The 12,904-nt window shown below is 34.6% G+C and overlaps 1 protein-coding gene across 2 annotated transcripts in view; it reads left to right on the top strand.

Moving 5' to 3' along the window:
- The window catches only part of REV3L (REV3 like, DNA directed polymerase zeta catalytic subunit), a 154,701-nt gene that overhangs the window by 113,774 nt on the left and 28,023 nt on the right, over window positions 1-12,904 (top strand). For both annotated transcript variants that reach the window (XM_054569835.1, XM_054569836.1), the window contains exons 18-21: window positions 712-823; window positions 6,193-6,308; window positions 8,450-8,568; window positions 11,285-11,403. In XM_054569835.1, coding sequence (XP_054425810.1) covers window positions 712-823; window positions 6,193-6,308; window positions 8,450-8,568; window positions 11,285-11,403 — 466 coding nt within the window. The remainder of the gene's footprint in view (window positions 1-711; window positions 824-6,192; window positions 6,309-8,449; window positions 8,569-11,284; window positions 11,404-12,904) is intronic.

The raw sequence follows: 12,904 nt of genomic DNA, 5'->3' as shown, positions 1-12,904 counted from the left end.
TCTGTTTGCTTTAAGAAGTTACAGTGTGACTTCATGGTTTACAAGAGACTTTTAAGATATAGTCGAATTTTGTTTATCTCTCCCTAAATACATAACTTCCGGTTCAGAGGTTCTTTATATAGTATACCATAGAAGGAAGTCTTAGCGCAGAACTAAACTATATAGGAACTTGCAGTTTAATCAGCTCAAGTGGTATGCTTGAGCTGGCTTGTACCAGCTCACAAGTCAATGAATATTTCATGGCTTTTTTTCATGAATTTTTTCATGACATTTTCATGAATTATTCTGATCTAGTTGATGTCACATTGGTCGTTTGAAATCAGTCGTGGTGGCAAGTCCTTATATCATGGAAATAGGCAAGCACTACACCAGAGATGGTATAAACATTTTCCAGCATACCACTGGTTAAAATACTCTCTATTAAGCAAAGCTTGTCCTGTAGGAAAAGACAGAAATGATGTAATAAAATTTCTTTTTGAGTGACACATTATATGGAGAATTTTGTGAATGTAGACTTCTCAGGAAAATAACAAAATAGAAAATTTGAATTTTTGAATTTTCTTAAAGGTTTCAAGAAATTGCAGTAATTATATATTTACTTTGCAGAATGCTCTCTTAATTTGAAGTACATCAGTAGCTTAATTTACTCAAAAGTAAGGAATAGTATTACTTACACAATTATATATAATAAACATTTTGTTTGTTTCTTAGATATCAGATATCAGACCCCATTACTTATTAGGTCTGGAATTACAAGACTACAAGTTACCTATGCTGCTGATGAGAAGGCACTTTTTCAAGAAATTGCAGATATAATAAAGAGGTACTGTTTTATATTTTCTGATTTTTTTCAGTTTTTGTTCAGAGAATCCTTCCGTACTATTGCTGATTAATATATTATAGATGGAGGTAGAAAAAGGGAAGAGAATTCCTTGCTGTTACTCTTGAAAATAGAGTTATCCCTGGTAAGAATTAGTCCTTACCTCCTACTGCCTCCATCAGGTTAGGGATAGGAAAAAGAATCTTTTATTCTCAAGACTGAGGGGTTAGTGAAGGAGAAGTATTAGCTTACCCTCTAGCTTTCCCAATTGGATTTTAGCATGATTTTCTTGTGCTGGTAAAATAATGGGGAACTATACTAAATTTATTTGTTACATAGGCATCTACCTTGGAGGTCAGCCACCATTTCCATAAACCTTTTTATTTTTCCTAAGACAATGTTTTCTGAGTTTTAAACAAACCACTATTTCCAAAAAGCTTTAGAATGTAATCTGTTCATAAATTTAATTTAAAAAGAAAACAAGTGGATCTTTTGCATTTCTTCCAGAGTATTACTGTGGGTAGCCATGGAATCTCTTATTAAATACTTCTTTTCTAAGAACTTAAGATTTCTTCTCATTGCTAGCTTTAGGTTTTTAAATGCCTAAATCAGGCTAGAAAATACTCTGTGGATCATGATGTGTGAGTAAAAGCTGTCCTTGAGCGTTATATTATACTTAATCCTTTCTGTGGTTTAACTCTTACAAAATTTAGTTGATTTCTATAGTTGAACTCTTGTAAAGCCTGTAAAACTGAGACAATATTCTGCATTAAACATCAAGATGATACTCTATATACTCAACATCTGATTGAATCAAAAATAGGTTAACATAAGCCATTTTGAAAATTAGAAAACCAGAAAATTTTTTTTTTAATGAAATGTCAGAGCATCAAAAATGATGTGCTACTACCCACTACTTTAGGGAGGGGAAAAAAATGTATTCTCAGTATTTATAGCACTGACGACTGGATGGATTCTTATCCATTTGAGTCTTGCCATTGTCCGTCCTGCCTTTTATCTTTTCCGGAGGTTGTCATCAACGTGTCATATGCCTTCCTGCCCACACTTTTATTTCTTCAAGCAGCTTAGCAAAAGGAAAATATAAAAGAGTTTCAGTCAATATCATTGTGTGTGCCAGCACAAAACCAATAATGTCCCTGTGCTTTGTATGCTTGTCTTCTCCTTTTTAGGTATATTCCCAACAACGGGATTACCTGTGAAAATGGAGAATTTTGTCAATCATTTGCAAGTGTACTACTTTATTAAATATATATAACATGATTTACACTAGTCATTAAGAAAAAAATGCAGTGAACAAAATAAAACTAGCTTTTGGTACTTACTCTAAAAAATCATATGATTATTATAAAGAGAAGAAAATCCTTAAATATCAGCATTTTAATTCTGAAATGTTCTGTATATGTTAGTACAAACAACCCCCAAACACTTATTTTATTCATATACTCCTTTTGTTGAGTAGCTACTCAATGTAGGCTTTGGAGTCAGCCAGCTCTATACTTTTGTCTCGAGGAAGTTATGTATCTCTCTGAGTTTTAGTTTCCTCATCTGTGAAATGGGTAATAAACATGAGAATTAAGTGAAATAATGTACGTGAAACTCAGCCTGGTCAATACTTAAATAGTAACTCTAAGTGTAACGTACAGTGTTGGATGCTAAATATAAAATTGAATAAAACATACATTCATACTCAAAGAATTTTACTATCTTTATTTTCCCATTCTTAATATTTACCTCCTCAGGTGGCAAACACAAAAAGTAGTATAAAGTAATAGCAAACAACTAAACCTAAATCCACTATCATCTTGTCACAATTATTTATCTCTTCCTGTATTTCCTTGAACTGTTTATAATTTTTCATTTTCCCATTCTTCCTAATTTAAATACAAGGTTTGATTCCTCCCTTTTTCTTTTCCCTACATCCTTGCAATGTATTTTGTCCACTTAACTTACTATTTTTCAAGATCATTTCCTTCTCCTCCATGCCTATTGCCACTGCCCTAGTTAGGGCCCCCTCAGCCCTCAGCTGTACAGGATGTCAGTGGGTTATTTAAAATAAGTATTAGTTGTGAAATAGATTTTTTTTCACGTAAGCAAATAAAATCATCTTTATGTTTCTGCTGCTTTTATTTTCTCCACAGTTTTTTTTTCTTCAGCACTAATCCTATCTACCCAACCTTCTTCTTTCCGTAACGTTCAGAAGACCTGATAAGCTGAATAAAATTCACAAAAATTAAAGAACAAGTGACCAAGATTTTGTTATTGTCACGAAATGTTTCTATAGAAGAAATAGAGAATCCTTGGAATTTTGAACTTGAAACAAATGTTTTATCAGCTTTAAGGTCTCAAAACTAAACAGCTTCCAGGTCAAACAATAAACATACATAATAGAGCTGAAAAATATTGAAGCAACTGAATAATTTTAAAAGAACAAAATCTATTTAATAAGTCCATAAAGAGAAGCATATGCTAACTTTTTTGTTGTTTTCTCAGCCGTTATCTCTGAGCAGTAGCAGTTTATAAAATAGACACCTTTTTTTAAGTCCTCACCCAAGGATACGTTTACTGATTTGAGAAAGAGAGGAAAGGAGGGACAGACAGACATTGGTTGCTTCCTTTACGATCCCCAAACGGAGACCAGACCCGCAAACTTTTGGTGTACAGGGCAATGCTCCAACCAGCTGAGCAACCCAAGCCAGGGCTAACGGAGACAACTTTTTAATTGAGAAAAAAGAAATTTCAAAACTTACCAAAAAATATGTGCACTTACCCAGCTCTGTTATCTATTAGTTGCCCCAACAGAGCAGGTAGCTAACTGGAATAATAATTATTGCAATAATAAGATGTTTTATGAATCCAGGAACTTCAGATGAAGAAATTTTAGAAAAACTGTCTTTATAAGAGTTGTAACAGAAGAGCTCTGTAAGCTGACACCCTCTTCTAGCTATGCTTTAGAAATGGATGGGATGGAAACTCCAGCAGCCTTCCAGTTCTTTTAAGATTAAAGTCAACTGTGGCCACATGGAAATAACCATTCTAAGTCACTTTCTTACTATTAACGCAATCAACTGCACTAGTTCTTTTATGTGTGTACAGGAACCTTCAAATATATCCCTGGCGATCCTTAGAGCCACTTGACACTGCTACCCCGCTTTCTCAAATTTAAACATTACATAGTTAGTTTTACAGGGAGTTGCACTTGTCATCCAGATAGTTCATCTTTGAGTCCTCTGAGAAGAGTTGAACTTCACTTCAGTGGAAGTTAGAATTGGTGAAGTTGCTCTCAACAACAATGTATTGTATTAGATGTTATGTTAAAAGACTAATGAGCAGGAAGGGTGTTGGGAGACTTCTCTTTTCTTGAGTGCCCTAAGATCTTTCTGAACTTCCTTTTTAAAAATTAATCTACCGTCCTGCCAGGTAGCTCAGTTGGTTAGAGTTTCATCCTCATACACCAAGGTTGTGGGTTCAGTCCCTGGTCAGGGCACATGCAAGAATCAAGCAATGAATGCATAAATAAGTGGACCAACAAATCAATGTCTCTCTCTCTCTCTCTCTCTCCCCCCCCCACCCCTCCTACCTTCCCCCCCGCCAGCGCCCCAAGAAGTGGGGGGAGAGAGATTTTTTTTTCTCTAAAAAAATCAAGTGAAAAAAAGAATAAGTTACCTTTTTAAGCCTTTGATTTCTGAGACTAAGTATTGACCCATTGTTGCATACTGCCTCGCCGCCTTTTGCTTCTCTGTGTTCATGACATAATCCTGCTCTATGTTGCATAATTACCAGCCATGTGGCACTTTATACTTTTATAGGTTGGTGAAAGGTCCATTTGACTTTTATTAAATTGATCAATTGTTATTTATTAATTTAAGTGGTTTTCTCAGAAATTTCAACGCTTTTTGTGTGTGGAGAAAAGTATATAGATAATGTATGTTATCTTTTTCTCCTGACAAGTTGAGGACTGTTCTTTTAAGTCTGTGGTCTAACAGTGGATCACAAGCACATCACCAGATGTTGAAATGTACATTATACAATGTATTTTGATAGGGCACTTAAGGCATAGGAAAAATAAAAAGAATGCCATTGCAGAATTTGACCCTAGCTCTTTTATATCAGCCACTTATTTCTTCCAGGATTAAAAATGATGTTTTTGTGATGTTCTTAAAAGTAAGAACTAAAGCCATTCAACACTCATTTTATGAAAGGACCTGTGGAAGTATTAGCAAACCAGTTCTAAAAATGTGTCTGGTAACCAAGGTCGATTGTTACACCACAGACTTGCAAAGTAGCCATATATTACTTCCATTAGCAAGTTAGTGTAATTCTGCAGGCATTGGATGATGCTTCAGGTATTAAGTGATATAATCTGCACACCCTACAATTCAGAGTGACTTTATAAACAATTGCAAAAAACGCAACTTTATAAATTTTTGTGATATTTCATCTGTTTTTTGGCTTTTATAATCAATACAATAATCAGACAAACTTGGGGTTTCTAATTTAACAGTGTTACTGTAGTTTTTGCTCTCAGTGTATTATTATAATCAGTTCCTCTCTTCCCCACACATTTTTCCATTTTGGTCCCCATGGAAGTCCAAAGAGGAGCCACAGTGAGGCCTCTTCTGAGTTGGATACAGATTGTCAGTTCAATTTACCAGTGCAACTCTATGACCACACTGAGCACATTTTCTCCTGGTTTCTGATTCCCCTCTTCCCCACATTAATATCACCCCTGTTAATATTTCAGTCTTTCATTAAACTGAGTCACTTTCCTCTTAAGTTTAGAGGACAAACCTGTCATTACTAAGGCCTTATTTCATGTGAGGACCAAGTCATTACTAAAATTGAGTGAGAAATGGAAGACATTTTCATTTTCTTTCTCAGCATTAAAACTGTTTAAGGACAGTATAGGTTAGAGAGTGTGAGAAGTGGCAACAGAATGACCCTGAGGGGTGGGGGGTGGAGAATCTTTTCAAAATACACTATCTACAAATGCCCTTATATTTCATTCCCCCTGCCCCTGCCTGCATTATGTTATCGACCATACCCTCACTCATACACTTCAGTGGTAATTCCTCCCTCCCACTCCAGTGTCTGTCAGCCTCTTTTCCAAGTCATCAAATAAATATACAGTCTAAGTAAAAACTGCATGCTTTATAAAAGTAGCTTCAAATCAAGAACCAATTGCCCCGTTCCTTCCTGGATACAAATGTACTGCTGTATCATCCCTTCCCCATCTGAGAAACATTATAGAATATAGATTTTTATTTTTATACTTTATGTCTTGAAGAAACAGTTCTTCTGGTTAAAGGTTTAAATATATGGTTCTTGTTTAATTTTTTTCATTCCTTCTTTAGGTATGATCCTGATATTCTGCTAGGTTATGAGATTCAGATGCATTCCTGGGGTTACCTCTTACAAAGGGCTGCTGCCTTAAGTGTTAACTTATGTCAGATGATCTCTCGGGTGCCAGGTATGTAGCATTGTGAATGTTTTATGGTTCAACTAAAGAGCAAATTACAAAGTAAATAAAGACAAGATGTTTAAAAGTACTATTGTTCTAGCCTAATTTTTAATACTAAATTTTGTAAATTCTAGATATGTCATAACTCCATTATAGAAAAATTTAAAAATCAAGAAAGGTAAAAGAAAAAACACCCCAATCTTACTATTACATATACTGTTAATATTTTTACTTTCTTTCTTTTCGTCATTTTTTCATGTACATATATAGGCTTTTATTTTTTATGACTTTAATCTTACATATATCCCATTTTTATTTTTCTTCATCTGGCATCTCATCTTAAGTATTATTCTATATTATGACATAGTCTTCATAATCATTATGAAGAACATAACATTTTTTTTATTTGATGTACTGTAATTTTATTTGTCAGGTTCTGTGTTTTAGGCTATTCCCCAAAAGTCTGATTCTGATTTAAGAGGGGACAACAATGAGACTTACATCAAAATTACAGTTTATAAAGCACTTTAAAAATTTTTTTTTTTTAGCTCTGGCTGATGTGGCTCAGTGGACTGAGTGCCAGCCTACAAACCAAAAGGTCACCCGGTTTCATTCCCAGTCGGGGCACATGCCTGGGTTGCAGGCCAGGTCCCCAGGACCAGTTTGAGAGGCAGCTGGTTGATGTATCTCTCACACATCGATGTTTCTCTCCCTCTTTTTTTCCCTCCTTTCCCTTCTAAAAATAAATAAATCTTTAAAAAAGTTTTTTTTTATATAACTACAAAATTTTTAAGAACTTCATTTTAAAGGCTCCCCACAGGTTGGATTAGGACAAAGTAGAATATACTTGAAAGAGGCTAAAAGACCAAATACAGAATTGGTAAAAACTAATCAAGAGACCTTCTGGGAGAGATTATGATTTCAGTAAAATGTCTTAACTGTTAGTAAATTTAAAGAGAAAAGTTGAAGCTAAAATATTCAAGGACAGTCAGTATTTTTGAGCTTTGCAAAGGCTTGAAATAAAAAGGCAGAGATACTTTACATTTAGTTTTCGTTGCACGAATTTTTTGTAGCTTCTATATCCCTTGAGTGATAGGAATAGTGGTATATCTCAATTTGTTCAATATTTCTTTTGGGCTACGTTTCAGGAAAGGAAGCATGAATGTTCAGGTACTCTCATTAATTAGTTTAATTACTTGTAACAGGTAAGATATGACTTCAGATCAGAAGAGTGAGTGAAAGCTTATGTTCCTCTAAAATCACTGCAAAACCTTTTTTATGAGGCGGCGTGCGTGATACAGTAGAAAGGGCCTGATAAGGGAGGCAGCATAGAAAAGAGCATGGATTCTGGAGAAAGACTGCATGGGCCCTAACCCTGGCTGTCCTGGTGACTAGCAGTGTGATGTCAGTCAAGTTTCTTCGCCCATCCGTACCTCAGATTATTAATCTGTAAAATGGGGATGGTAATAGAACTTATCTCAGGGCAATTGTGAAGTACTTAGAACATGAGAACATTGTAAACATAACATAAATGTTTAAATGAAAATAATTTTTTTCAAATATTATCTCTTTAAAATAAAGAAGAGCAAGGTGGTATGTGTGCATACATAGTCTTTGGAATCAGGTAACCCTGGTGTAGAAAACTGATTTCCTTGCTTCTTGACCTGGGGCAAGATAAAACATTTCTGAATACAATTTACAACCGTGCAAAATAAAAAGTAAACTAACAATAAAGTGGTTGTATTAAAATAAAATAAATAATGTTAGTAAAGTTCTTAGAACATAATAGTTATTTAGTATATGGTAAATATATTTATTATTCCAGAGCCTCTAATCAGCATTTGTATATACCCAGTGTTATATAAAAGGAACATTTTAATTTCTATGCCAGTAAAATCATCACTTAAGAAACTAGTCTCAGAACTCTTATTTGCTATAAGAGGAACTCTTCATCTCCATATACTGTTAAGAGAATTTCATCCTTTATATGAACATCATTAATTAATGTCAACAAAAAGTCTAAACAAAATAGACTGTGAATTATATGTCATCTTTAATCTCCTTTAATTTTTATTCTCATTTTCTTTGACTGATTTGCTTGGACATTTGGTTTCTGTGAGTCCTGATGCAGTCTATTTTCATTTCTACAGATGACAAAATTGAAAACAGATTTGCTGCTGAAAGAGATGACTATGGATCAGATACAATGAGTGAGATAAATATCGTTGGCCGAATTACACTAAATCTTTGGCGAATCATGAGAAATGAGGTAAGGTGCTTTAGCTAAAATTCTGTTTGGAAATAAGAGGTTAGCTCAATATAACAGTTTTAGTCATTATAGAGTATTAGTATAGCTTACTATGTAGCCTATGTGTCTTTGTGAATTATTTTCATTATACCTAAAGTTACTTTCTAAAATACACAGCTACAGAAGTATTAACTTTAATGTTATTGATGAATTTTAATTTTTTTGATTTGTGTTTAAGGTAGCAGTGATTAGAAAATCTAAAGCTATCATAAAATAATATGTTGTACGTGTTGAATGCTGTATAATTTTATCATTTTTTGCACTTATAAGGCCAGATGAATTCAGTTGGCCTTTTTCATTTCTTACAGTAAAAAAATTTAGTCTAGACCTAGGAACCAACTTTTTGAACTAAGGATATTTAAAAACTGGGTCAGACTAATAAGGTAAATTGGAAAGATAGTACTTGGAAACAGTTGACCGTAGCACCCAATTAACGTTTTGGGAGCCCAGGTAAGGATTTTTGGTAGTATGAATTTCCGCAAACCATCTCGTTAATTTGCAATCACTCAGAAAAACAATTTTCACCAAAAATGTAAGATCGTAGGATCATAGATATATAACATCCTTGAAGTTGCCCAGTGTCTCTTACTGAAATGTAAAATCAATACCTACTATAAATTGTTCTTTTCTCAGATTTTGGACTTTGGACAATATCAGATAAAATGTTTATATTTAAAAGAAAGTTCTACACTGCTCCTCTTTGCAATTTTCTGTATGTAGACTTTCTTTTACATACTCATTATTCACTCTGGTCATCCTGGCTCTTCTAGATTTATGTAAATCATTTGACTTTCATTTGCTTCTGCGACACCAAGAAAACCCAGAGTGACTACTATATAAGGTTGTAATATGTGTGCAGTCTTAATCTAATTTATGAAATTGTTCTGTGTAAAATAATAACCCAGCATAGGTTTGTCATCTGCTTCAGGTAATGGGGACCAATTTCTAAGATTTTATTTAAGTTTAGTTTGAGGTCATGAAATCCTCTAGTTAATTTTCATAGGTCAACTTACATGGCAAACTTCAAATTTTTCCTTAATGAGAGAACTGTGGGACAACAAGATGATCTTTTCTGTATGAGTTTTGTTTTGTTTTGTTTTTTAATTTTAACGAAGATTTATACTCCAGCAGAAATTGAGATTTAGTCTAAATATACTCTGTATCAATTAGATAATCATGCAATTACCTGCAATCAGATGTTTGGCTCCATTTTCTTAGTTTTCAAACTGAGCCATTTTCTTAGTTTTAGTTTCTAAAACTAAGTGGAAATTTTTAAAAACTAAATGAAAATATTAGCAAGTAAAAGTCATTCCAATATGGGATTTGATAATAAAATGAGTTAATCATTTATTGTAGAGAGAAGTACTTCAGGTCAGTACTGATTTGGGAGGTGAGAAATGGTGATTTACTTATAAGATAATGGGTTCGTACCTGCGTTATAATGGTGACTCTATAATAATGTCATGCCAAAGGTTACAACTCCTTTTATGTGTGTTTGTATACTCTGAAGTATGCGACATTGCAATGCTGCTGTTCTGGAGACTGATACAAATTGAAAATAAAGACAGACCAGTTTGGGTCAGTACTCTTGAGATGAGTTTCACATTTAATCTCTGTTTTGTATTTGCTAGATTGTAGACATAGAAAAGTAAAGATTTTAAAGATTTTTATTTACTTATTTGTAAAAAGAGGGGAAGGGAGGGAGAGAAACGTTGGCATGTGAGAGAAACATTGATTGGTTGCCTCTCACATGCTCCCCAGTGGGGACCCAGGCCTGCAACCTTGGTATGTGCCCTGACTGGAAATTGAACCAGTATCCTTCGCTTTTTGGGACACTGCCCAAACCAACTGAGCTACACCAATCAGGGTGAAAAGTAAATAATTTAAATTGTAATATAACATACAAATGTGTGAAATGCTGTTTGAACTATTCTTTAGAATCCCAAACTGACCTAAGAATGGGGACTGCTAGTTCCTTAATTTCCATTTTGCATTGAAATACCTGCCATTGTTTAAATTGCTTGTATCTTGTGGGTATTTCTGAAAGACTAGCTAGCTAGATCTATGTTTTATGAATCTGGACTTTTTTAGTATTCTTTTCCCAATAACACAGCTTTTACCTATATATTTTGAAGATGGGGAAACATTTCTATTATATCCTTTTTAATCTTCTGTTTTTGGAATGAAATGGATTCCGTAATGTCCTTGTATGGGGTCTTAGTATTGATGTAGTTCTTGGGAGCAGGATGAATGTCTGCCTTTAACTAAATACCATCCTCGAATCTTTGGGACCCTGTTAATCAGCATATGATCAAGGACCAAACAGTAAGTATGGAAAAAATTAACTTGCTTAACAATGCTTCTGTCATTATTTGTATTGGCATAGAATATAAAAGGAAGTGATAAGAACTAGGATCTATTAAGTAAGTATTACATGGCCAAGTTGAATTTTAGCAGGTCATATTTTTTTTCCAATTAAATATTAACTTTTTGAACATTTCTGTCCAGTAAGCTATATATACATAGTTTTACATTAATTGTAATTCAGTTATAACACAAATTATTATTGAAAGTAGCTTTCATGTCTACTATGAAAGCTTAGAAATAATTTTTAGAACCAAATTTGCATATAAGTACAAACATTATTATAATGGAGCCTCTTTTTTTTTTTTTTTAGGTGGCACTAACTAACTATACCTTTGAAAACGTGAGCTTTCATGTTCTTCATCAGCGTTTTCCCCTCTTTACCTTTCGAGTCTTATCAGATTGGTTTGATAACAAGACAGATCTATACAGGTAACGTTTTATAATTCTAAAGAAGATAATATTGCTCTTTAAAATCAATATTATTGGAGGATAATTTATATACAGTAAAATGCATACATTTAAAGTTTATTATGTGATGACTTTGAAAAATATATATACCCTGTGACCACTACCCCAGTCAAGATAAAAAAAACATTTCTAACACCCAGAAAATTCCCTATGACAGCTTTACAGTCAACCTACCTATTCCTTAACTACCCATGTAAGTATTAATTGGATTTCTATTGTTTTAGATTAATTTTGCCAGTTCTCGAACTTTGTATAGAGTTATTCATAATCTACATCCTTTGTTTCTGGCTTCTTTCAAGGAACTCAGCATCATGTTTTTTGAGATTGAACCATGCTGTTGCATAAACCATTAGTTTTCCTTTTCATTAGTAAATAATACTCAGTTACCACAATTTATGTATCCAGTCACCTGTTGATGGACTATTGGGTTGCTTTTAGTTTGAGGCTATTATGAATAAAACTGTATTCAAGTCTTTGTGTAAACATAGTTTCATTTCTCTAAAAGTGGAATTGCTGGGTCACAGGGGTACTTGTTTCACATTTTTAAGAAACTGCTAAATTGTTTTCTTCCTCAATTCTCCTAGTGCAAGTCTAATGGCAGCAAATTGTCACAGCCTTTATTGTTCTGAAAATAACCTTCACCCTTATTTTTTAATATTTTTACTGTCTAATTCTGGAGTTGAGTTTTGTTTTTTTTTTTTTTCCTTTCACCACTTTAAGGACTTTATTCCCTTTTCTTCCAGCTTCCATTGTTTCTGGTAAAAAGCCCAAGTCATTCTCCTCATTTTTCCAGTGTATTCAGTGCATGATTTTTTCACAGTCTAGCTTAACGAGTGGTTGGCTGCTATCCTTGTTACTCTGTGTAAGGCTTATGGTGGATGCAGGGAGAGTTACACATTTCTGCTCTAGAGTCTGCCGTTGGTAGTTTCACTTCTCCTACGGCTGCGGGTAAGGCTCTCCCAGCAGTCCTGCTCTTCCTACAGTGGCAGTGGACCTCTGCTTTGTGCCACTGCCAGGTCCAGGCCCCAGACAGGTTTCCTGACTTCGCCAGGGAACGATGGCATTTGCTTCTGCCCCTTCCTCAGCAGCAGTGTTTCCGGGAATGTTTTTTGCCCCTTACTCAATGGTAGACAGCCTTTGCTTGTTACTTAGTAAAGGCTCATGGTTGGAACGGAAGGCTTCCTGCCCTCCCCTGAGGTGCACCTTTTCCTACTGCCCCTGTTATATCTGTTCTTTCCCCAGAGGTAGTGAATCTTTGCTTAAACCCTAAGGATCAGAGCGTTTCCTGCCAGTCCCACAGCAACTCAAGGCTTTGCCTCATACAAGACAGGGGTTGGAGGAAGTTACAGGGCTCCATTCCTGCGTGCTCTGCCAGGCCTGCCACCAGTGTTTCTCACAAGTACTTGGTGAGACCCCTGGAGAAAGACTCCCCGAGAGTCTGGGCTCACAGTGATTCTAAACT

The sequence above is a fragment of the Pteronotus mesoamericanus genome, unplaced genomic scaffold (assembly GCF_021234165.1).
Source record: "Pteronotus mesoamericanus isolate MK-2021 breed Mesoamerican mustached bat unplaced genomic scaffold, CSHL_Meso_final contig_20, whole genome shotgun sequence".
Taxonomy (NCBI): Eukaryota; Metazoa; Chordata; class Mammalia; order Chiroptera; family Mormoopidae; genus Pteronotus; species Pteronotus mesoamericanus.
Note: the sequence above shows the minus strand (reverse complement) of the source record. Positions and strands in the feature narration are given on the sequence as shown.